The sequence below is a fragment of the Tenrec ecaudatus genome, chromosome 12 (genome assembly GCF_050624435.1).
Source record: "Tenrec ecaudatus isolate mTenEca1 chromosome 12, mTenEca1.hap1, whole genome shotgun sequence".
In the NCBI taxonomy this organism is placed as follows: Eukaryota; Metazoa; Chordata; class Mammalia; order Afrosoricida; family Tenrecidae; genus Tenrec; species Tenrec ecaudatus.
In genome coordinates, this window is record NC_134541.1 from 127114628 (window position 1) to 127139863 (window position 25236).

At 59.8% G+C, this 25236-nt stretch overlaps 1 protein-coding gene across 4 annotated transcripts in view; it reads right to left on the bottom strand.

The window, feature by feature from the left end:
* Positions 1-18442, bottom strand: part of ELN (elastin) — a 30732-nt gene extending 12290 nt beyond the window's left edge. For 2 of the 4 annotated variants that reach the window (XM_075564858.1, XM_075564856.1), the window contains exons 1-19: positions 18285-18442; positions 12693-12743; positions 11873-11941; positions 11407-11439; positions 9321-9350; positions 8142-8177; positions 7612-7704; positions 7150-7281; positions 6999-7070; positions 6520-6567; positions 5185-5256; positions 5042-5071; positions 4653-4724; positions 4012-4053; positions 3401-3460; positions 3090-3137; positions 1642-1740; positions 1492-1551; positions 527-661 (exon numbers count right to left, since the gene is read on the bottom strand). In XM_075564858.1, coding sequence (XP_075420973.1) covers positions 527-661; positions 1492-1551; positions 1642-1740; positions 3090-3137; positions 3401-3460; positions 4012-4053; positions 4653-4724; positions 5042-5071; positions 5185-5256; positions 6520-6567; positions 6999-7070; positions 7150-7281; positions 7612-7704; positions 8142-8177; positions 9321-9350; positions 11407-11439; positions 11873-11941; positions 12693-12743; positions 18285-18366 — 1264 coding nt within the window. In that variant the 5' untranslated portion in view covers positions 18367-18442. The remainder of the gene's footprint in view (positions 1-526; positions 662-1491; positions 1552-1641; positions 1741-3089; positions 3138-3400; positions 3461-4011; positions 4054-4652; positions 4725-5041; positions 5072-5184; positions 5257-6519; positions 6568-6998; positions 7071-7149; positions 7282-7611; positions 7705-8141; positions 8178-9320; positions 9351-11406; positions 11440-11872; positions 11942-12692; positions 12744-18284) is intronic. The other 2 variants (XM_075564857.1, XM_075564859.1) reach the window with 2 other exon arrangements.
* Between the last annotated feature and the right edge of the window lie 6794 nt (positions 18443-25236).

Sequence of the window (25236 nt, forward strand, 5' to 3'; positions counted from 1 at the left end):
CCCCCTATTTCCCTAGGTCTGTCTGTCATTCCATATACCCTTTCATCTACTCATCCATGTTCTTACCTGTATGTCTGTCTGCCTGCATATCTCTCCATTCTTCTACCTTTCCCTTCATTCATCTATCCCTCAGCTGTCACATGGCCACTCACCTAACCCGATTAGGGGTCCATCCACCCATGCCTCCACCTACCCACCCATCTGGTCACCCTTTATTGAGTACCTATTTAGCTCAGGGCTGGGAGCACAGGGATGGACAAGACATGCCTCTTGCACTGAGAGCATACTGAGCCAGAAGGGGAACTGGTGAAGCGGAGACTGGCGGTAGCCAGGAGAGGTCATTATGATCCGAGGGAGAGAGGAATCGTGTTATAATTAGGGGGTTGGTATAATCCCAGGGAGAGAGGAAGAGGTGTAGGCAGAGGTGGGGAGAGGAGAGGGATGATGAGTGAGCAGCCAGAGGAAATCTAAAGGCTTGGGTGACACTCTCAATATTGCTCTTAGACACACTGGAAACCCAGCTTACCTCCAATGCCTGGGACTCCGAAACCTGGAACCCCAGCACCTGGGAGCCCAGCACCTGGCCCCCCAGCACCTGGGATCCCAGCACCTGGGCCACCTATCACTCCCCGGCCATAGCCAGGCACTAAACCACCAGCTCCTGTGGAAGAAAAAGGCTGGCTCTTTCTGAGGGCAAAGGCTCCGGGGAGCTGAGGGATAGAGTGTCCTGGGAGAGGGCTAGTGAGGCGAGGGACTCGGGTGTTTCTTCAGCCAGGGTCCACCAGCATGGGGGAGGGGTGGAACAAGAACCGTCTCTGAAGGCAAGTCACCACCCAGGCAGTTGGTCTGCTCTGGGAATGGGTGGGCCCATCAATAGGGAACTAAGCAGGGGGCATTCCAGGCAGAGTGACCAGCTGGGGCAAAGGGCAGGAGACATGGGAAAAGCCCGATGGGAGATGAGGCGTCTGGGCAGAGCTGCGTTTCCTAAAGAAATGCTGAGTTTCCTAAAGTGGGTGTTACCATTCCCTGGTGGGCGTTGGACCGAGCCCCAAAGTGGACACCTACACTCTGTCTTAGGAGCCCTGGCGGCCTAGTGGGTGATGGGGTGGGCCAATAGCCACAAGGCCAGCAGTTTGAAATCCCCAGTCGCTCAGAAGGAAAAAGATGGAGCTTTCTGCTCCCACAAAGAGCTACTGCCTCTAAGCCCCCTAGGGGCAGTTCTGCCCTGTCCTAGAGGGTCACCGAGCAACTTGATGGCAGTGAATGAGTTTGAGGCACTTTATCCTCGATTCTAGGCCTGAGAACAGAAGTTTTTCTTTGCTATGGGGGCACTAGGGAGTTTTCTTTTGGGTCTGAGGAAGGGTTGTAGGTTAAATAAGCTTGGGGGCCTATGGGCTAACCGGTCCAGTCTCTGTGGGAGGCCAGAGGAGGCGCCGGCTGGCAGGAGGGATGGACCAGTGCGCCCCGGCTGCCACCCCTGGGAACACTCACCATACTTGGCAGCCTTGGCAGCAGCTTTGGCAGCAGCTGCTCCAGCGGGGGTCCCAGCTCCTAGGGGGACAGCACAGGGTGAGCGCTGCTGTCCCTGCAGCCCCCTCCAGGATGCTTCTACCCCCCACCCCCCAGGGGAATGGGCATTACCTGCAATGCCTCCAATCCCAGGAATCGCACCAGCCCCACCAGGAACACCAGCTCCTCCGATCCCCACGCCAGGGAGAACTCCGGCCCCTCCAGCGCCTGCTGGGGTAGGGACAGGACAGGTGTGGCCCCCAGGCCCTTCCTGAGGCCCCTGTCCAGAAGATCACTTGGGTACTGCCCCTTCCCTGAACGAGGTCCAGGTGTCTCCAGCTGAGCCTGCCTGGGAAGCCCCCAGCCTGCCCGTTCCTGGTCTCAGCCCCCTACGTGTCCATTTCAACACGCTCCTTAAGGGACTTGTATGTTTTGAGACAAATCCCATTCTAATCACAGCCGCATACTGAGAAACCACAGGCCACCGCTCTCGGGCCAGCGGGGCCCCTGCAGGAATGTTCAAGGCTTCCTCTCTGTGTTCCGAAGACGAGGCCAAGTCTGTAATCCAAACGGCCTGGCCGCCCAGCTCTGGCAGCTCCGAGAGCCCACACCATCTCCACCAGCCTTCGGGCCGATGAGCCCCAGCACCAGGAGGAGGGGGTCCTAGGAGCCTCCATGAGGCAGGGCACTACTCCCACCCCCACACTCTGGGTCCCTCAGGTGGCCCAGGAGATGTCCCTAGGGCCAGTGGAAGGGCGCCCTGGGGGATGGGAATGAAGGATAAGACTGTTCCCATGGCCAGCCCCACAACTGGGGCAGGGAGTGTGGGGATGTGGTGGGGGTGGGGCATGCCACATCTTCAGCAATGCTGTCCCAGGGATCATGGGTTGAAGGAGCGAAGATTTTATAAGGCACATTGAAAGGGCACATAACTATTAACATTTTAAATGTGCCCACGAACTCGACCCCAACTTTGGAGCGCAGTAAGGAAAGGCACCAGGGGCACAATGCCATCTCTCCAGGCAGCCTTTCTAGGGATTTTCCTGGGTACCACTAATTTATCTCCCTCAACAGGGTACCCATCCCCCACCCCCCGAGCCCCACCTGCTGAGCTCTATCTCTGGTTGTTGTGATGGGTAGATCGGGAGTAGTGGGGAGGGCAGGTGAGTGGGTGGTTGAATGGAAAGGTGGATGGGTGGGTAGATAGGTGAATAAATTAATGGGTGGGTAGATGGATGATGGGTGAGTGGGCAGTTGGGGAAGGCGTGGAGAGATGGGTAGATATATGAGTGAGTGGGTGGATGGATGGTGGGTGAGTAGGTGGATAAATGGATACATAGGTGGATGGGTGAATGGGTAGATGGCTGGTTGGCTCAGTGAGTGGGTAGATGAGTGGTGGGTGGGTAGGTAAGTAGGTGGGTAGATGGTACGTGGTGGGTGGGAGTTGAAAAGGCTGATTCCAGATGATCAGTGTGGGCAGGTGGGTTAAGTTGATGGCCTGTGGGACTAGACCTTAGTGGGGACAGCGGTGGAGAGGACAGGACTGGGGGTTGGCAGGTGGGGACCCCAGAGGTACTCACCATACTTGGCTGCTTTAGCGGCTGCAGCTGCAGCCTGGGAGCCGACCCCTAGAGGAGAGGGGAGAGCAGGGAGATTCTGGAAACTGGCCTCCCGCAGCTCCAGAGCCCACCATCCACATGTGGTATGGGCATGGACCTCATCACAGGTAGGGGCTGACCGAAGGTCCCCGCCCATATGCAGGGTGGGCTGGCCTGCTTTCTGGGGAGACCTTGATCAGCCCCAGCACCCAGAGCTTGAATGATACAAACCTCCTTGGCTGCAAATGTGTGTGTGTGTGTGTGTGTGTGTGTGTGTGTGTAGTTTTTCTTACCTGTCCCTGTTGGGTACCCGGCCTTGCCTGCTGCACCAGCCGCTCCTCCGGGTCCATAGCCTACAGAACAGAGAGGCTCATGGGACATCTGGACAGATTCTGCCAAGCCTCCCCACCCCTGTTGCCCCCAGTCAAAGTTCAAACACCAACAAGGTCACGTCATTTCATAGCCAGATTTGACAAACAAACAGCTCACTGATATGGAGTGGAAACTGACTCATGGTGACCCTCTAGGACAGGATCCAACTGCCCCTTTGAGTTTCCCAGACTGAAGCCCCGTCTTCCTGCCTGAGGACCGACTGGTGGTTTGGAACAGCTGACCTTGCCACAAGCAGCCAAACTTGCAACCCACTGCGCCCTCTGGGCTCCTTACAGCCAGACCGTGCCGGCTCTTCCCATCTTACAGAGGAAGACACTGAGGCTCAGGAAGGAAGAGGATTCCCGGCCGGGCGGGGGCCAGGATGGAAAACCAGGCCCAGTCCAAATCGCGTGGAACTCTCAAGCTAAGGCCCGTCCCTCTGTCAGAGACTATCCCAGGGCAGCTCTCCAAGCCCGGCACCCTGGAGCCGGAAGTCCCCACAGGCCCACAGGTGCAGGAGGGATGGACTTACCATAAGGCAGTTTGCCCGTGCTGTATGGCAGCCCGTAGCCACCTGGGAAGAGAATGCCTCGCTGGGACTCTGCCTACTTATGTGGACCCCACCCCACAGCCACCATGGCCCAAGGCCCTTTGTGGCCTCCCCTGTCAAGCGGGATCACAGCTAGCCCAACATGGGGGGTAGTCCCCGCAGATCTCCTGGTTCTTGGGAGAGCAGAAATCTGGGTAGAGGAGGGAGCAGGCATCTCTGCCCCAGCGCCTGCTGGCACAGCCACGCCCCTACAAATCCAGGCCCAGCTTTGACCTGGACTCTGAGTACCGTCCTGACTCCCCCACCTGCTCCAACCAACACCTGAGTGTCGGTCGACATCAGAGGGGTCTTACTGTCCCACCAGAGGTTTCCCATCCGTGTGATGGGCCTGTGTGTGTGCACATGCGTGCTCCTGTGTCAGTACATGTGTGTGTGCATGCGTGTGTATGGCTGTGGAGGTGGGACCAGCACCTTGTGACTGATGCCCCCTTGTTTCCCTTTGTCGATGACCAGAGGGGGCCTCGGTCCCTCGGTCCTGACCCCCTCACCTGGGTCACCTGCTGGACCCTCTGCACCAAGGCCCAAGGAGCTGAGTGGCCTTTGATGTCCTCTCTCTAACTTACCTGGGAGTTTGGGTGCTTTGATGGGGTACCCCAGTGGCACCCCAGGCTGCTGGCCCCCAAAAGGTCCAACTCCTAAGGGGGAGAGAGACTCATATTGGGACCCACTTCCTTGGGGGGTCATCCTCGTCCCCCTTCCTCAGCAGCTCTGCCGCCCAGCATTTGAGGGATGGGGTTTCTGGGTTCTTTGGGCAGTCCCATGGGTGAGAGTGGGGAGGCAGGTCTGAGTGGCCACAACTAGGGTTCCCCAGGTCTGGGGCTGGAGGTACCAGGTGTGTTGGGCTGGCCTGGGTGGGTTTCTGGATGCCCAGCCCCCTGCCCCCTGGGGTGATAGATCCTGTCTAACAGGCATCCTGCTAATCCCCAACCAGGAAGGACCCAGCCTCACTCACCTGGGATTCCTCCAAAAGCTCCGCCCCCACCTGCAAGGAAAGGGACCTGTCACAGCAGCCCTGGCTGGCACTTTGCCCGAGCACCTGGCCAGTACTAAGCCCGAGACATCGCTGCTTGGGCCCAGACTGGGCTGCCAACCTACCTGGGGTCTTGGCCTTGACTCCTGTGCCGGTGGGAACTCCAGGAAGCACACCTACACCTGGGAACCGACCTCCTGGGGGGCAGAGAGGGCAGACAGTGAGGCTCAGGGTGGCAGAGTGCTCCCTGGGGTCTTCAACTCCCCTCCCAGGCCCACTGGGTGGGCAGAGGGGAGACCCCTTAGGTAGTGGCATTTCTCCTTGTGTGGCCTGGGGTCAGAAGAGTCCTACCCTGAGTCTGTGGCCCATCCTGCCTCAGAGGACCACTGCCTGGGCCACAGGAGGGCCAAATTAGTCAGCGAGTCGAGCAAGGCAGGCACACATAAGCCTGTGCTTACCTGGGAGCCTCAGCCCTGGCACAGATTGTACATGGGAAAAGGGGCTTTGATTCTGGAGGAAGGGGCTGGAGCAGGGCAGGCTGGGGGAGGGAACCATGACAGCAATCCTCGGCTTTGGAAAACACACTGGGAGTGGCTCACTTCAATTTCAGCCACTGAGTTGATTCTGACTTCTGGCGACCCTCTAGGACAGGGTAGAACTGACCCAGGGGGCCTCTGAGCCTGCGTATCTCTGGGGGAGCAGACAGCCTCATCTTTCTCCAATGGAGCAACTGGTGGGTTTGAACTTCAGACTTTGCAGTTCAAGCCCTACGTAACCACAAGTAATGGCTGTCTGAGCACCCTCACCCAGGAAGGCAGGGCGGGAAAGGGTTTTTCACATGGAGTGGGTGCTCCCTGCAGACTGGGCGGGGGAGGGGTCAGGGGAGTTAGTATCACACCTTACTATTGATGCCCAACCACACATGTACACACACACACACACACACCCACACACACACCATGTATGCCCATTCAATGCCCAGATGCGCTATGTTCCTGGGTCCCCGCCTCTTCCATCTCCCCTGGAAGGCAGGGCTGTGGGGTCTCTGTCAGTGAGGCCTGCGGAACTGCCTGGGCCTGGGTTTTTCAGGGAATTCAGGAGGCCACACATTGGGCCCTGGTAGGAAGGGGGGTGTTGGTATGGGAGTCCTCCAGGGGTTCCTGCAGAGCAGGTGGCTGGGTAGGTCCCTTGGTGACTCACCACTCTGGAGAAAGAGCTGACTCACTCTCAGGATCTGCCTTGAGCTATGTCCATGGGCTAAGCTGGGGTCAGTGGAGGTGGGCTGTCCCTGACTGCTCCGCATAGGCTCAAGGCCAGTGACCACCTGTCTGTTAAACTGCCCATGGGCGCTTAGGGAAACAGCGCTGGCTGGGATCTTGGCCTCTGCTGGCCTCAGCTGGACAGGGGAACCAGGGGACTGAGGGCTGACTTTCTGCCCACCTGGCCCTCCTTGCCCTCACCTGCGCCAGGGAGCACTCCGCCTGGGTACACACCTGGGAGCCCCACACCTGCGATCAGAAGAAGAAGGACCATGAGTTGCAGCCCTGCTCCCAGGAAGCCATCCCAGCCCATGCCATCCAGGCCGTCTCCCAGCTCCAGGACCAGCGCTCCTGGGTCCTCAGGGGGCAGCCTGGACGGATGTGGGGCGGCCGCAGCCTTCCTCCTGTGTTTCCCCAAGTCATCTGCAAACCCCTGGATCTCTTGTCTCCTGGAGCCTGTTTACAGGGCGGCCGGACCCACTGCCCCAAGTCTCGTTTCCCCATCGGGTCCCTGCGACATCGTCTCAGACAGGATCTTGGGAGAAGGGCTTGAGCGTCTCTCCCCAACATTACAGACCCCAGGGTCCCCCCTGGCTCGGCTCTGCCCCCAGGGTGAGATGGGGAGGCCTGTGCCCCCCTCCCAGGCCTCTTCCCTCCGGCCCCAGGGACTCCAAACTGACCGGGCACTTTCCCAGGCTTCCCTAAGGGTCCGACGCCAACTCCTGCTCCGCCGGCCTGTGGTACCACAGCACCTGCCACGGAAGGCGACCACGTCAGCGTCAGCAACACCTGGGCCCGCAGCCTGGGTGGAGTCAGGTGCAACTACCTTACCTGTAGACACTCCTAAGCCACCCACACCGCCGACGCCGCCGACGCCGCCGACGCCGCCAACACCACCGACACCGCCAACACCGCCGACGCCACCGACGCCGCCGACGCCGCCGACACCACCAAGGCCAGTATCTACAGAGCAAGAAGTGTGAGGAGGGAGAAGGTCTTGCAAAGGAAGCAGAGGGCCTCGGGTCACTCAGGCGCAGCCATCTCACCGTGGACTGGACTCCCCGTGGGCCAGGGCGGGACAGTGGGCCTTGGAGGGGGCTTCAGCTGCCCTCCTTTTGGTTAGCAGCCAAGTGTGTTGACCGTGGGCATCGCCCAGGGACTCCTTACTACCTCTCACCTCAGAAACAGGTGGTGAAGATCCCACCCCCCTGCTTCCTGGGGCCAGGCTGAGCTAAAGTGGGGAGACCTGGAAGTCCAGGGAGCTGAAGTCACGTGCCCAAGAGAACAACTCACAAGGCTTGTCAGCTTTGTAGGCTGCGGCCGCGCCGGCTGCTCCGCCAGGTCCCAGCGCCCCCGGGTAGGTGCCTGCAGGAAAGGTGCCTAAGCCTGTAGAGAGGAGGCTGGGTCAGGTCTTGAGCTGCCTTCCTGGCCCTGCTCCGGCCCGGGCAGCGCAGTCTGGGTTTTCTGCAGGACTCGGGCGTCAAGCAAGGGCCCCTCGTTCTTAGGACCAATACGGGTTCCACTTCTAAATGGTCCACTGCACAAAACTGCGCATCTTTCAGGTGCACAGTTCTGCACTCCCTTCCGGAGAGCCTGCCTTGAATCCCGAGGTGCTAGGAGGCTCCCCTGAGCTCCTCAAACAGAGGCTTCCTCCACCTTAGTCCCCCAGCTGTGCTCAGAATGCCGTGGGGACCTCCCTCCCACCCTGGGCAGATGTTCCAAGCCTGGCTAGCACCCCCTGCACACTGACTGTCCCCATGCTGGCCATGGCTCAGGTCTCTGATTCCCCCAGAAGGCCGTCTGTCCTGTGTGCCGAGACCCACCTGCTCCAGCGCCTCCGCCTGGGAGCCCCCCTGCACCTGTAGAAGGAGAGAGAGGTGAATGAGGACAGGCTGGTGGGTGGGTCACTTCCTGGGCTTGGGGGTGCAGAAGGGTGTGGTGTTGGGTGGGAGGCAGGGACCTGGCAGGACCATGGATGAACTGGGGCTTTGGGGACATGGGCGGATGCTGACCAGAGCAGCCACCCACTTTGAGGTCACTTGTGCCATGGAGACAAGACTGCGATGGCTTTCCACAACAGCCTGGAGCCCAGCCTGTGTTTTCCCAGAAGGCCTGGCGGTAACCGTGTGATGTTAGCAGAGACCCACAGGGCTTGCTGTGCAGGCCAGGGCCAGGGCAGCCCCGAGGCGGCAGCTGATGAGCCCTCGAGAGACTCTGTGTCCAGCAGCCTCTCTGGGGTCTGCCTTGACTCTGTAGCCCAGGCCTTTTGTCTATTTATCTGTCCAGCCTTCCTGGAGCCCGTTCCCTCGATGCTACCCTGTTTTTGAGAAGCCAAATGTGGGTCCCCCTGGCTCGCTCCTTGCCACATCTGGGCCCAATCACGCCTTCTTCCCCCCGCAGGAGACATTCCTCAGCCTTGGCCGGGGACCCACGGGCAATCAGGTTGGTGTTCACAACGGGGCCGGATTTGTTTCCAATTAGAGGAAAATCTTTCCTGCAAGCACCAGTCCTGGGCTGCCAGGGGGCCAGGCCCCAGGGGAACCAGTTCCAACCCTCCTAGGGGATGGTGAGTCCTGGTTTCCACTGGGTATGGTCCCCATTGCCTACTTGTGGGACCTGGCCCCTCCTGGAACTGTCAGCCCCTCTGGGAGAGGGGTCTTCTTCCAGGTTGCCGGTGGGCAGATCAGGCCTGGGGTGTGCCTGTCTGTACTTGCTGGGGCTCTGGGCCTGGCCCTCCCCAGCATGGGCAGTGGTTTCTCTCAGCCCAGCCTGTTTCCTGAGCTTTCAGAAGGTAAGGGCCACCCTCGGCCATTTCCTAACCACAGAGGCACTGGTCAGGGACAAGGCACTGGGCAGGAAATGAGAAGAGGCCGGGGAGGGGTGGAGAGGGAAGTCAGGCCCTCTTCTGCTGAGTCCGGGTCCCCCCACATCCCGCTGTCACCTGCCCTTTCTCTCATTGGTTTCTCACCACTGTGGAGGCAGGGAAGGGTCTTTGGACTCACCTGTCCCATATGGTCCCAGGAGTCCGGCACCTGCAGGGGAGGGGACAAGGTGAGGAGCTATCACAGCTGGGAGCCTAGGGCCTGGCCGGTCCAGCCCCCACTTACTCTCCTTGTCTGATGAGCAAATGACCTCACCTCCCAAGACTCAGTTTCCCCATTCATAAAGTAGCTACTGGGCCCCATACCTCCCAGACCAGTGAGCTAGTTAACGGAAATAGCCCAGTTTGTGGAGCCGGTGGGCACCCCATGGTGCCCCCAAGTCCTTCCCATCCTTCTTGGGCATCCAGCTGGTTCTTAGGGTGCCACGTGCCCACTCTCAGCAGCTGGGCCTTCCGCTTCCAGCTGGCTCAAGGCCAGAGTCTGTGGGGAGGGGCTGCAGGCCACCCACCCGCTACCTGCTGAGGGATTGATTGTTGCCAAGGCTACGGACACCCGCTGCCTGTGCCCCTCCATGTAACCTGGGCAGGACTGCACATGCGTGGGGGCAGGGAGGCTCCCATGGCAGGGGATGGGGGTGGGGGGTCTGAGGCCCTGAGGCAGAAGGATGGTCTCAGGGAGGCACAGCAGAGGGAGAGGACCTCCCTTTCTGTTTGGTTTCCTTGTTCACCTCGCACTGGAAGTCCTTCTGCCAGTCTCACCTAGATCCTCCATGGATGAGAGCCCCATTTAGGTAGCCATCCATGGAAGGCTCTAGGAGCCCTCGTGGCGCAGTGGGTTAAGCCCAGGCTTGGCAAGGTCAGTAGTTCAAAACCAACAGCCACTCTGAGGAAGAAAGAGAAGGCTTTCTACGACCATCGGAGTCCCAGGCTTGGAAATCCACAGGGCCAGCTCTACCCTGTCCTGTAGGGTCACTATGAGTCGGCACTGACTCGATGGCGGTGAATTTGGTTTGGTATTATAGGCTCTGAGGGACGGGGCCTCAGCCCCCCTCCTAGTGCATAAGCCCCACCCGTCGAGCCTCTTCAGCTCTGGGGGAGATGGGGCAGCCCTTCCCTGCAGCCTCCCAGGTGTGGTCTCCCAGGCTGGACCTTTGAGGCCAAGCAGAGTGCCCACCGGGATGCCCTTCTCCTTCATCAAGGGCCCCATGAAGGTCCCTCACTCTGACAGGCAAGATGGCAGATGTTGCCAGGCAGGAGGACTCCGGCAGGCGCTGGGGGACCCCTCACCCCAGCATCCTGCCTCCCTGGACCCTAGTCCTGGCATTTCACAACCCAAGTGGGCTTTCAGGGCAGGTGAATCTGGGTCTTGCCGACTCAGCTGTGCTTGGATTGTTGAACACCAGGATTTCCTAAGACCCGTTGGGCAGCAAGTTGGGTCCTAGAGCCTCCGGCTTCAGAGCCAGGGTGACAGGGGCAAGGTGGGGGTCAGGCCGGACCCCATGTGGACCGTCTCATGCCGGCGGGGACGGGACTGGACAGGGAGGCCATTTGCGGCACCTGTTTCCCATCCATTGATGGTCTCCCCTCTCCCCTCTTTCCTGGGGTCTTCAGGCCGAGCGGCTGAAACCGGGATAGAGCCAACTACTCTTTCCTGCTGGAAAACTCCTGCTCGACCTGCTCATAGGTGGAAGGGGCCTGGTCAGGAAGTGAGTTCATCAGGAGGCCCCGCCAGTCTGGGTTTGGGGTCCAGGCTCAGCTTGGGTCAGGCTCAGGCCTTCAGAGTGGCCTCCGGGGCAGGGCTGTCTGAGGTCAGGGGTCGCCTGGGTGGAGTCTGGAGCCCGCTGAGTCTGAGTCCCACCCAGCATGCGGTCAGACTATGGGTCAAGGGAGCACAACCCCCTTAGCTTCCAGCCCCAGGGTCATTTCGAGGCTCCATGCAGGGGGTGGTGGGGTGGGCTCCAGGCCGCTGGCCTGTGAGCAAATGCGCGCGGTGTGCAAGGGCAGGTGCCCGAGATGATCGACGGTGGCCAGTAGGCTGTCTCCTGCCCCTCTCCTGCAAGTCCAGGGGCTGGGGGCTCCCTGCTGAGAACTGGGGGCTGCCATGACCTGTCACCTCCCACCCACCTCCTTGCCAGCCTCACAGTTCAGCAGCCCCCCACCCCAGTCAGCCAGTCCGGCCCCCACTGTTCCAAGGCCTGGGGTCTTACCTGGCTTGGGGGGTTTGCCACCAGTCCCTAGAACTGTAGAAGGAAGAGATGGCAGTGAGTGGGGGCCAGGCCACCTTCTTCATCCCCCTCCCATGTCCTAGAGGACTTCCAGAAAGGGTCCTCCCCCTCAGAGAGTCCCACACCCAGACAGACCCCTGGGAGGGAGGGTGGTGGCAGGGAAGGGGCTCCTAGGGCAGCCCCTGATTCTTAGTTACACTCCCTGAGCCGCCGTTTCTCAGCCTGGAAAAGCAGATGAGGTTTCTGAGGCTTAGAGAGAGACGGAGGAGGTGGGGGCCAGGGGTGTGGTTCCAGGACAAGTCTCCCCCATAGAACACCCTGACTGGAAATCGAGGGGGGCCCTGGCTGTTGGGGTCTTACAGGTGCTGAGGTGGGGTGGGGTGGGGGGCTACAGTGACGGTGGGGTGGGACTGGAGGCCCTGCTGCAGGGACCCGTTTCTGAACTCACCTCCTCCTCCCAGGCCTCCGCCCAGCCCTCCGCCCAGGCCTCCGCCCAGGCCTCCTCCCAGACCAGCACCTGTGTAGGGAGAGAGAGACCCGTCAGGGAAGCCCCCATCCGTCTAGTCTAAGATGCTCCCCTGTCTGGCTGCCGGCCTCCAGGGGCTCTTAATCTCTGTCAGCCTCTGCTTCCTCATCTGTCCCAAGTCTTAAAAGTGCGACTTCTCGGTTTCCAGAGGACTTTAAAAGAAGATTCTGGGTTTTTTCCCCCAATGGACATCAAAATGACCTCTCCCCATTCATAATGCCATCGCTCCAACTCTGCCCCATTTCTCTGAAGGGGGGGGTGAGGTCCCCAGTCTTCAGCTGTATGTTACCAGTTTACCCCACTACTGAGGGGGGCTCTGACTCGTGCCAGGAGGGAATGTCTTATGTTACATTGTTGCAGAGAACAAGTCTAGAAGCCTTGTTGTACAGTGCACACACAGCACACACCCCCGTCTCTTCCCCCCCCTCTTTCTTTCTCCCCTCTTTTAGGATTCTTTCCGCTGAATGCTATCTCCAGGAATGAGGTCAGGGGGCCAGTGGCCTTTCTAATGCCACTGTGTGCCCTGCCCCCTAGGTCCCCTCACCCCAGGGGCATCAAGTGTCCAGTTCCGAAAACTTGTCAGTTCAGGCTCTTGTGTACTGTGAGGACAGAGCCACCAGGTCCCCAGGGTGTGCTTGGGGGTGGGGTGGGGTGTCTCCTCCTGCCTCATCCACGCATCGCCTACAGACATGCTGGCCAATGGGCCTGGGGGGTGGCGGGGGAGCTGCTTCCTGACAGTTACCTGGGTAGTAGACTCCCCCAGGCACAGCACCAGGAACAGCTCCGGGGACCCCTGCAAGGAAACAGAGTACCGAGTTCAGACCCAAATCATCGCCCCCCACCCCCAGTGGGGTCCCTGTGATTTGTGTGCTCTTTCCATGGCTCATTTAAAAAAATTTCTTTTTGGAAGTAGGTCACCAGGCCTTTCTCCCGAGGTGCTCCCGGGCAGCCCCCCCAGACTCCAGTCCTTGGGTTCAAAGCCGAGCAAGTCACCCTTCACAACTCTCTTCACCCCTACCGGCTGCCTAGGGACCCTGCGTCCTCCAGAAGTCAGACCAGAGCTGAGCGTGGTAGAAGGGAAGGTGGGCCGCAAGATGACATGGCTGCTTTTCCTAGTATTTCCTCAGCCTCCTTTCTCCAAGTCGGGAGGAAGACCCTGCTGTCAAGAATGAGTCTGGGGACCCCCAGGGGCAGTTCTACCCTGTCCTGTAGGGGGCCTCTGTGGATCAGCATGGATTCATAGCGGGGAGCTGGGTTTTGGTTGGGTTTCTCCCGCTGCCTCCTAGAGACGGACAGCCAGGGATTGCTACTGCTGTGCCTGGTGTGAGCTCTGAGCCGCAGAGGTTAAGGGTCTCTTCTGGGGCCACACAGCTTCCAATGGAGGTTACTGGTCTGAGTTTGGCTGTCCTCATGACCTTAGATGGTGGCCAGGGAGACTGCCCAGATGGGGGCAGGGTCGGCGCACCTCCCCCGCAGCCCCCCCCCCCCCCTGCCCAGCAGCTGACTCTGCCCGGAAAGAAGCAGCCTGGGCTGGGAAGGGGCTGGCAGAACAAGCAGCTTTGAGCAGGAAGGATTTGGGTACTGCCTTGCAAACACACCCATTCCCACACTGACAGGCCTGCTGAGGTCAGTGGCCTGGACGCTGGCGACAGTGCCTGGGTGGGGTTCTGGCTGTGTGCCCCTGGAGGCGCCAGGGCGCAGAGGGGGACCCCTAAGGAAACTCCAGTTGACTGCCTTGGGTGAGCCCACGTGGTGAGCTTCATTGCCCCGTGACGTTTCCGTGGGGACGGTGGGGATGCTGGGTCCCAGATGGAGGCCTGAGTTGTAGTCATGGCAACAGATGGATCCTGGTCCCAGTCACCCCCAAAGGGTCCCCGACCTGGACAAGCCACCTCTCCAGTAACTCAGCAGCAGCCCAGGGCAGCCCTACAGAAGGGGGTTCCTGTGGACATGGGTGGACGTGGGGAGGGCCAGTCAGCGTGGGGTAGTTCTGCAGTGGGCCCAGGGCAGCCTCCCAGCCAGACGTCTGGCCCTGAGACCTGGTGACTCTACATAGTTCTGGCTGCAAGCCCAGCCAGAGGGGGCGGGGGATGAGGGGGGGGGGTGTTGCCCAGCTGTCATGGTCACCCGGTGCCAGAGCCCTTGCACCACCCTTGTGCCCCCCCCCCCCTTCCCACAGGGACTGCAACCATCCTGGGCTTAGCATGTCGAAGCAATCTGGTCCACGCCTGGAGGCTCAGAGTGGTGGCCCCTGGAGTCCTGCCTGCTGGGATCGAGCACTCGGCGCTGTCATCAGCTGCCAAGTGCACACATGGCTTGCCTGCCTGCCCCTGCCTTTGATGCTGCCCCCGGCTTGGGTGCCCACATCCTGCTTGGAGGGCTGTCTCCTCTGGGGCTCTCTGGTCTCCCAGCTTCTGTCTCCTCCCCCCACTCTGCCTCTACTCCAGGACAGTCTGCAGGGGGCAGCCTTCAGGGCACAGAGTAAGGGGCTCAGGGCAGGCCCTTCTGCCTTTTTGTCCTGCCTTTGCTATGTGACCTCAGGCCACTCACGGCACCTCTCTAAGCATCCGCGTCCTCCTCATCTGCAAGGCAGCCTTGCCTCTTACCCCCTGTGCCGCTGTCTGTCAAAGGGCACGTGAGCTCGTCAGTGGCTACCCGCCTGGATGGGAACCCTCTGTCCCCACTGTCTCACACCTTCACCACACAGTTGGTGGCCTGTGTGGATGGGTGAATGGGGGTGGCGGGCAGAGATGCTGCCCCTGGTTGGCTGTCCAGCCTGGCTCAGTCCCGGCCACTGCTTCTCATTCTCTGCTGTTTTCCTCCTGGCCTCTGGTCATCTGTGTCCACTCTTTACCCCCCAAGTCTATGTGCTCAGCCCTGGGTTTGGACCCCAACAGCCTGCCAGTAAAGGCTCTGGTTTCTGAACTCTGAGGACATGGAGAAGGCCCAGTGGGTACAGGGGACCCCAGGCCTGCCCACTTCTCTTCAAGGGCAGGGGAGCTGAGATGAGATTTAGGCTGGAGTTGTAGAGGGCAGTCAGTCCAGGAAGAGCCCCCTCTATGTCCTTAGGGGTCAGCTCCTTGCCCCCCACCCCGCTAGGAGGCCCATTCCTCTCTCCAAGCCCTCCCCTCCCACCAGGCCTCAGCTCGCCTCCCCGGGCCTCGCCTCTCCTCTCCCTGCCTGCGCAGTGCTGGCTTGCAGCTGGCTTGTCTTGTTTTATGTGGGGTTGGCTTGTTCTACCAACCAGCCCAGGGTGAGGCCTGCCTCATGCGTCTGAGACTCATGATCCCAGATCCCAGGGCGAGTGACAGTTCTCCGGAACACCCCCTAGTGTTTCCTGCTTGCACACCTCCAGCGACAGGATGCTCACCACCTCCCAGTGCTCCCCGCTCTGTCTGCCCAGAGTTCTTCCTCTTCCTCAGTGGGCACCTGTATCCTCTCCCCTCTCTTCTGCCTCTCAGACCCTCACTCCTACTTCTGCTCCGATGTCACTCTTTTCTGAAGCGTTGCAGGGTTGCCCAGGACCCTGCCCGGCCCCTTCCTCTCGCAGTCCTCTCTGTGCCTTCTTTCCTGCTTCCAAGTCTGTTTACACACCAGCTGCTCCCCCTCTCCCTCCTGCGTGAATCTCAAGAGAAGGAGGGATGCTTTATAATGGGGACGGGTGCTATAGTATCTGACAATGCAGGCTAGCAGGTTCCAAATAAGAGACAGCAGGTCTTTAAACAAGAACACCCCCCACAGAACCTTCATCTGACCCATCCCGTGAGGCTGGGACATGACGGCAGCCACCCACCAGCTCTCACAGCGAAACAAGCAGGGATGTGTCTGCCCTGGTTCCAGCCAGGGCTGTGGAGGCGGGAGAGGGGTGGGATGAAGCAGCAGTCACATGCAGGGCTCTATGCCCAGGCCCTGGGCTCCAGGTTCAAAGATCTGGGTACAGGCAGTTTGGGAGGGAGGGAGGGAGTGGGCCTGCGGACCTTGGCAGGGGGCTGTGCCAAGCACAAGTCCAGGGGACCGGCTCTGGGGAGCAGATAAGACCACACGGAGCCCTTTGCTGCTTTCACACAGGGAGGCTGCCAGAGCAGCCTTTCACAAGCAATCCGGCTGCCCGGTGACAGCGCGGCCCCTCCCGCCAGCCCGCACGTGGTATGTCCTCCTGCTTGGCCCCCCCTTGCTCCAGAGGCCCTCCCCAGGGCAAGGGGCCTGGGGATTCTTGGGTGGGACTCAAGGTGCCCAGGTAATGCGAATGCCCCCAAAGTTCTCAAGCTCTGGAAGAAGAGCTAATAGCATGTCTAGGGGCTTGGGGGAGGAAATTACACCTGGTTTAATGTCCTCCCCCCTCTCTGTCTCTCCCTCCCTTTCCTCTCCCATTTTCTCTCCCTCCTCTTCTTCCCCTTCTCTTTCTCTGCCTCTCCTGCCAGTTCATCTTCAACAGTCTTTCTGCCTCATTGGAAATGGGTCTAGTCAGCCCTCCGCCTGACCCAAGCTTCCAGGGAATTCCACTTTCTTACCTCCAAGGGACTCATGGACCCTGGCAGCTGGTGACCTTGTATAAGTGATACCCTCTAGTGTAAGTGTGTGTGTGTGTGTGTGCCACTGGGCCCCCTCTTGCCCCAGACTGATGGGTGCTGTGCACAAATGCCAAAGGTCATCAATGTCCTGCCCCTAGGAGCTCCCTGGTGGCGCTGTTGAGTCAGCCTTGGGCTGCTAGCTGCAAGGGCGGCAGTTCAAACCCACCCTCCACTCCCTGGGAAAAAGAGGAGGCTGTCTGCCCCTGTAAAGAATTTCAGCCTTGGCAACCCTCCACACCATGGCTATGAGCAGGGATGACTCAGTGGCCGTGGGTTTGGTGGGTCACTCCCGCCCCTAGGACAGATCTGGCCACTTGCCGCTGTCCCCGAGGCCCCAGGAGGGTCGGTGCTCAGTTCAGAGATCTGTTGCCTTAAAAGACACGCCTGTCGACGACATGTCTGTCCTCAAATGTGAGCTTGGCCCGGGCAGAGAGAGGCTGAGAACAGCACCCAGAAGGCCTGGGCTTGTCTGAGCCTCAGTTTCCCTATTTTAAAAGTGCTAGTTCCTGACCCTCTTTTTAAGGGGACTATGGGCCGTGTTCCAGGTGGCAGCACTGTCTGGGAAGCGGCCACCCCTGGGGGCCGGGGCTGGAGCAGCTGCTTTCAGGCATGGGGGCAGCTGGCCCTCTGGGACTGTCTGGCTGTCAGTGCCCATGTCCCCGAGGCTCGCCCAGGCCTGGGAGCTGACCCTGTACAGGAAACTTGGCTCCCAGTTGGTCAATCTCACGGAAACAGCTGTGCTTGGGCTCTGCCCTTGACTCTGGCCCACTGGCTGGGGGCCCCCACTGCAAGTTGGGTGCTCCTGGTTAAGGGCCTCCGCCCCTGTGGGGCTCAGCCTGCACCCCTCCTTTCCTACAGCAGGGTGCTCCTCGGTGCTTTCCCATTGGCCATGCTCGGCACTCCCCAGCCCCTTCCCACCTGACCCCGAGCTGTGTAGCAGCTCTTAGATGCCTCTTGGAGCCCGGACACCAGCTGGCCAGGTCAGGACACCTGACGATGGTCCAGCACTGTCCTGAGGTCCCTCCACCATTTTTACAGGCTGCACACCCTCTGGCAGGAGGGGACACCTTCTGCAGACAGGTGTCCCCCACCTTCCTTCCATCACAAGTTCACACACACACACACACACACGCACACACACACACACACCAGGACACTAGAGTGATAAGCTCCACTCCTACCTGAGCGACAGTAACAGAGGTGTGCTCATGCTGACAGGTTTCTTCCTGGGTCCCATCACCACCTTGTCCCCATATACCGCCCAGTGACCCACTGCGAGCAGATTTTCCTGCCCTTCCTGCTCAGTCACACACAGCACATGCACACGCACCTACAACATGCCTCCTTGCCCGGGGACAGACAGAAAGACAGACCATAGCCACAACATCCCACGGTCCACCTGACCCTGGCTTTTCTTAGAGGGACATCTTGGGGACAAGGGTCACACAGTCCACTGTGGCTGAACTGTTGGGGCCCAGGTCCCCTGCCCTCTATGCTTAGCAGGGTCCACAAGTCCGCACACCTTGATGCCCCAAGACCCAAAGGGACCCCGTGGGCTGCCTGGGAGGCAGGCAGGACTGATGGTCCCTGTGTCCTCTCCAGACAGCCAGACCTGGACCAGGTGTCTGTCCGTGTGACAGCTTTGTCCTCAGCCCCAAGGGGAGAGGGCTTGTAGGATCCAGAGGCAGAGGGGCTTCTGCCTGGGAGCCTCCGAGTGAATGGCTCCCTCCCTGGTCGCAGGCCCCAGGGCCCAGGGTTCTTACCTCCGGGCTGAGCAGGGTGCAGGGCCGAGAGCAAGAGGAGCAGGAGTCCCGGCCGCAGGGCTGCAGCTGTCAGACCCGCCATCTCGGGGAGGAATGCCCAGCCCGCTCTCGCACCCCGTTTTATCCCCAAAGCGTAATTGCTGCCTGGTCGGCTGCAAGGGAAGGAGGGAGGGAGAGAGGGCGGGTGAGAGGGCGGGGGGAAGGGGGTGGCCCGGGGAGGGGGCCGGGGAGGGGGCAATTACGAAAGGCCCCAGCTCACAGCTTCCCTGCCTGGGTCTGACTGGACTGTGGGCTTTTTTCCCTTAAAACACACACTCACACGCAGGCTCGTGCACACACACATACACACACACACACATACACACACACTTTTCCCATTGCTCTCTCTCTTTCTGTGCCTGTTCTCACACAGCTGGCCCCGTTCCCGCCAGAAAGTGCGAGGGGGACCTCAGCCAGGACAGCCCTCAGGAGAGGAAGCAGGAGGGAGGGCCTGGCAGTCCAGCCAAAAAATCCCGACCCAGCCAAGGCCTGAGTGGCCAGGCCCCCACCCCTCCGACTGGGCCCCTGGCCCAGTGTGGGGACACAAGCCAGCTGTCCCAAGCCTCTGCCCCCTCCTCGGCCTGCCAGACTCCCCAGCACCCCAGACCTGGAGAGACAAAGCTCTACCCAATTCTGGAGAGAGAGACCTGTGGGGAGGGGGTTAATGTCTGCAGAGACAGAGGGGCTGTGTGTGTGTGTGAGGCTGTGTGTGTGTGTGTGTGTGTGTGTGTGAGGCTGTGTGTGTGTGTGTATGTGTGTGTGTGTGTGAGGCTGTGTTGGTGCTGTTCTCGGGCACCTGTGGGAGGGCTGGGAGACCATGCTACACCTCTGGCCTTCATTCTGTATGGGGTCAAGGTCTCAGGCCCACACCTAGCCCGGTGTGGGTGGTGCTCTGTAGGACCCCAGGCTGGGCCCCTGAGTACCCAGAGGGAGGAGTGAGGCATCAGGGAGTCCCACACAGGTGGCCTAGACCCCACTTTCTCACTTTATCACCACCCATCCCAATGCTGGGGGACTCTAGCTCCCTCATAGACTTGGGAGGCCCAAGGCCACTGGTTCCCTCTCTGCTCCTCTGGGGATGTTTGGGGCCGATGTTCCTCTGGTGGCCAGGAGGGGGCAGCCCCGAGCTGAAACAGCGGGCCCCCACAGTTCAGAAGTCTGGGTGCCTGTCCCGCCTGCCTGCTCAGGGTGAGGACCTCGGGCTTCTCATGGGTAGGCGCTCCTGTCCCCGGGCTAGCCAGAGGACAGCAGAGGGAAGCAGCCATTGACCCCAGGTGACAGCCAGCCCGGGAGGAACCAGAAGGGCTCATGTTCTAGACTCTAGAACAGCGGTTCTCAACCTGGGGGTCGAATGACCCTTTCACAGGAGTCACCCTAGTAGCAACATGTCAGTGATGAAGTAGCAACGACAATAATTTTATGGTTGCGGGGGAGGTCACCACCACATATGAAACTGTATGAAAGGATCATGCATTAGGAAGGTTAAGAACCGCTGCTCTAGAATCTAGAGGTTTCTTTCTGCTCCAAGGAGAAAGAGGGAGCGGTTCCGGGGGTGGGGGTGGGGGGCGTGACAACAGGTCGGAGGCAGCATCTCCGACGGGGAGTCTGGGCATTATCCGCAGTGGTTGGACACCAGCCTGTGGCCCAGGGCACGGAGAATTAAATTCTGGCTCTAGCGTGTTCTTAGGAGCCCGGGGGGCACAGTGGTCTTGTAGTGGGCTATGATCCACAAGGTCTGAAGTTCAAAATCACCAGCCGCTTCTCAGGAGAAAGAGAGGGCTTTCTACTCCCGTGAAGAGTCACAGTCTCGGGGACGCTCCCTGTCCCCCCAGGTAGGTCACTGTGAGTCACCATCGACTCGATGGCAGTCAGTTTGGTTTGGGTTTTGGACACCCTTGTGGGGTCATCTCTCTGTAGCACTTCCGAGTCCCCATCTGCCCCATGGCGAAAAGCAGCTCTCCCTGGGTGAGGTGCTGCCCTGAGAAATACAAGGTGACCCCTATGTCTGCATAGTGTTCGTCAGATCCCACATTCTCCGGCCGTCTGGCACCAGGACGAGGGGTCTGTCGGTCCCAGCTCCGAGCTGGGCTGCCCTACGGCCCTTCCTTTCCCAGGTCGGTGGCAGAGGAGGTGCCAGAGTTTGGAATTGGGGGCAGTGGTGGCAGCGTCGGTGGCGGTGTGTGTGTGTGTGGCAGCATAGTGGTTATACACCGAACTGCTGACCTACCTAGAGGTCAGCAGTTCAAAGCCACAAGCCGCTCCTCAGGAGAAAGATGAAGTTTTCCGCTCCCATACAGAGTTACAGCCTTAGACACAGGGACACCCTACCCTGTAGGGTCACTTAGCACTGGCATGGCCGTGAGTGTGTGAGTGTGAGTGTGTGAGTGTGTGAGTGTGATGATAGCTTAGTCAGGGAATTGTTTAAAAGCTGCATTTCCAGAGCAAATGGACCCCTTCGACTTAAGACTTTCTGCTTCTCCAGAGGCTACGGGGGCAGCTGGACCTGAAGCAGCCCCAATCAGCCCTTGGTGTGTGTGGTAGGCAGGGGGTGCAGCTCTGGGTCAGGTTTTGGGGTCCATGCCTGGTGTGTGCCTGTGGGACAGGGGTGCGTCTGTGTGGGAAGGAAGAGGGCCTGGGAGGCGCTGGGCCCCATTCCTCCCGCAGCCGTGACGTGGGCAGGAACCCACTTTCAGGCTTGAAAACCGCAGTTGGCTTGGAGTCTTTATTGATTCCAGAGAGGGAGAGCAGGCCGAGCCAGCAGGGGCGGGCTCGAGAGGGGGGCGCGGTGCAGAGGGGCTTCTGCAGGGGTAGATTTGAGGCTGTCGAGCCAGACCTTTCTCCCCATCAGGGTCTGTAACTGGTCCGCAGACTGTGCGCCCCCTTCCCCTCACACTCGGGGTTCACTGTCGCTGCCCCATTAACCCATATTCTTAAAAAAATTTTTTTATTGGGGGCTCATGCAATTCTGATCACAATCCATATGTATCCATCTCATTAACCCATATTCCACGAGGCTTCTGCACACCCAAATCAGGAGCAAGCCGATTAAACGGAATCTCAAGTGTCCTGGAGCTTGTCAGGTCAGGGCAAAGGTCATAACCATCAACCAACATTCATTCATTCATTCATTCATTCGTCCGGAAACCCAGTGTCCTCCCCTGCACTGCTCCTCCCTCCCCTCACAGCTGCCTGGCCCCACTTACCTAGAGGGCTCCGACACACAGGAACACCGGTGGCCCAGGGACCCTCTCCCTCACGTGGTGTCCCTGTGTAGGAAGGAAGGCTCTGTCATCCCCCACGAGAACTCCCATTGCGTTGCCTGGAAACCCTCAGCTACCTTCAGGATAAAGTCCCTGCCCTGAGCCAGGCCTTTGAGGCCCCAGGACCGGGCTCCATCCACACTGCCTCTTCCCGCAGGCCTTCCAGCCCACCCCAGTTTGTGGGCTGTTCCGTCTGCCCCCCCTCTTCCCCCAGCCCAAGACTTGTCCCGGGAGGCTGGTGCAGGGCCTGTGTTGGTGAGGTGCCTGGTCTCTGTGTGTCTCCATCTTGTTCCTCAGGTCTGTGTCCCTTGCCTCCTGCTCCCAGGCCTCTCTGGGCATTCTGGGACTTGTACCCCTCCCCCATCCCCCGGGGCTTGACTTGGGTGCTTCAGCTCACCTGCCGCAAAGATGGCCCGGCCATCACTGAAGACAGTCTGATAGCATGGGTTTAGCACTGGTTCAGCCCCGGACTGCCTGCCATGAGATGGGGACAGAGGTGCTGGGCTGGACAGCACCTCCCTCCCACCCTGAGACCCCGGGCTGTGGTTTCCGTGTTGCTGTCTGCAGAGGACACTGGACCAGCCAGGGGGACAGAGGGCTGGCGGCGGGTGCACGGTCTGCCTGAGAAAAATGCTGCCCGATGCAGGGGCCTCTGCTGGCAGTCTTTTACACCTTGGTGTGTGTGTGAGGCCACAAGAAAGAGGGGACTTTGTGCTCCCCTAAACAGTTGTCGTCTTGGAAACCCACAGGGGGCAGTTCTACCCTGTCCTACAGGGTCACCACGCTGCATCATCGTGGATTCGATGGCCTGAGTCTGCTTTGGTTGGTTTGGGGAGCGAGGGCCAGAGCCACACTGATAGGGGACCCTGCATGTCTTATGTGGCCTCAACTGGGGTCTGGGGGGAGGTGGGGGAAGGGCCACTGGCTGGGCAGCCAAGATCTGGAGTCAAGATTCTCTGGGAGCAAGTCGAGCCGGCAGCGAGACAGAGGAAGTGCCCAGCAGTTTGCCTTTCTGGACCCTCAGCCTCCGGACCCAAACCCCTCCCCTTCCCCTGATGTAAAGTAATAATTACACCCTCGTTTCCAGAGCCATCCATGCCACCCCCCACAATGAGAAAGCCCCAGATGCTTGGAGACCCCCCACTACTCAGGAGGGAAAGGGTCACAGCTAAAAACAGATTTGAGGGCCCATCTGATTGGTCCCAATGGACCAGCTGGAGCTAGGACCAGGCCCTGGAAGGAGGGGCTGGGATGGGAACTCAGGTGCTTTTGCCAACCATGGCCTTGGGGTGGGGGTGCCGGGGACTGGTATGCACTAGGGTGGGCACCATGAACCTCTGACCATGGGGACATCACTAAGTCCTGGTTTCTTCCCAAGGGGACAATGAGGACCGTCACAAAGCCATCAGATGGAGAGTTGACATTGGGTACAGCGAGAGCGGTCAAAAGTGGCACCATGGAGGCAATGAAGCTTCTCTCTGGCAGTCTCCCCCCTCCCCATGCCCCCTAGCTCCCCAGCCGCCGGCTCACCCGACAGCCTAGACAGTGTGCAGCACCCCCACCCCCGCCGGGGGTGCGTGTGTCTGACTCATTTGTCAGTCTGGTCCTTGGCCCGGGTGAGGCGGGGGGTGGTGTCCTGGACAGGCTGTTCTGCCCCAAGCTGTTCCCCGTGGGGCCTCAGACTGTCTGCTCCCCCCTGAGGGGACCAAGGCCAGCCAGTCCTCTCTGCGAGCCCCCTCCCCACCAACCCTGGTGGAGGCAGCCAGAATACGCCTCTCCTGCATTTGGCACGAGACCGTTTACAAAGCACATCTCCACTTGCGATCTGGATATTCTTGTCCCGGTCTATAAACACGGGGGTTAGGCGTCCTGTCTACCAACCCGAGGGCGGCCCCGCCCGCTGCTGTCAGGGGGCCTTGAGTCACCTCTGACTCTGAGTGGCACCGAGCACCCCAGAACCAAACGCGGCCTTTCCCTGTGTCGGGCTCAAGGTGCCTCTTCTGATGGAACCCATGGTTCCAGCCCCTGCGTGGACCTTTCTCATAGTGGGCCTCTCTGCACGGCCCCTCCGCTTTACCAAGCAAGATGGCCTTCTCCAGGGACAGGTCTCTCCTGGGGACAGGTCCAAAGGGCTCAGGCCCAAGTCTCCCCGCCCTCGCTTCCTAAGGAGCATTCCGGTTGGTCACCATACTGTCACTCTTATGTAGAGCCATTCCATTTCAGCCGTGAGCCAGTGCCACTCAGTGGCATGAACTGAGTTCCATCTTGGTCCTTGGGGCTTTTCCCCAAGTCTGTCCCCCACCCTTGCCTCTGACAACCTAACTGAGGTCTGGAGACATCAGCAGACTCAGGCTTTGCCTCCCCCCTATTTTAAAATCTGTGTTCTTCCAGGCATCCCAAGATGGCGAGACTGGGGAGCTGGGACCTGGACCCCCAGGGGATGCCCCTCCCCTGGATTTAGACTCTCCTTGAGTGAGGAAGGTGACCTTGAGGAACGCACCTGCTCAAGGTCACTCAGAGGCACTGAGGTGAGACCGCACCTGCCCAGCAAGGGTCTGATGTGTATTAGGGTTGGGGCCCAGCTGCCTGCCGCCAGGTGGGGGTCTCTCTGGCTGGTTCTGGGAGCAGGCTGGGTGGAGCAGTCTCCTGTCTCCTACCCTCTTCCAGCCCCACCTGCCAGCTCTGCTGGCAGCCAGCTTCTCTCTGTCCTTATCTCCTGGCCTCCCCCATCCGCCGTGCCCAGGAGCCTTTCCAAGGGCTGGCACCGGAACCCTGCCCAACAGGGAGTTCTTTTCCTCCCAGGTTTTACCCGTCTCCATCCCCACACCACGTTTGACCGCTCCCTGCCCTGGACAGACCCCTCCACCCATGTCTGGAACCCTCAGCCGGCCTTATCCCCGTGGCGTCAGGCAGATCCCACAGGGCAGCTGGGGCAGCTGGCGGGATGCGGGGGGGGGGAAGCAGGCCAGGCTGGGCTAGGGGCTGCCGCTGCACCTGGGCTATCCACCTCCTGAGGCATTTCTTCCTCCATCTTCCCGGGCAGCCTGCTCTGCCTGGGGTCAGGCCTTGAGGGGGAGACAGACAGGACACCATAGCCTGCCTGCTGTCCCAGAGCTGAAGGCTAGGAACCCTATGGGTGGGTGTGTGTGTGTGTGAACTAGGAAGGCTTCCTAGAGGAACCGGTACCAGGGATGAACGTCACTCCCTTCTTTCAAGGGAGGGGAGCCAGTCGGTGTGGGGATGGTGTCGTTCCCGGCTCATAGTGGAATATTCATACCGATGGTTGGATGTTTGAATCCATGGCAGCCACCTTGGAAGAGAGGCCTCGCGATCTCTTTGGAAAAACCAGCCATTGAAAACTCTGGGGACCTCACTTCCTCTGATGGGCACAGGGCTGGCGGAAGTTAGAGCCCCAAAACATCTTTGGATGTTTTTGTTTGTTTGTGCTGCTGAATAATGATACTAGGAAGAGTCTTATACGAGGTTTTGTTGGTTTTTCGGGGGGACATGCGCATTGTGGGACAAAGACCTTGGTTTGACCCCTTAGTTCTGGTTTCTGAACATAAACCAAGCGATCAAAATGTCTTCATTCTTGGAACGAGTCTGGGCCGTCGGGGCAGCACAGGTGAAGCAGGAAGTGGGGGGGGGGCGGA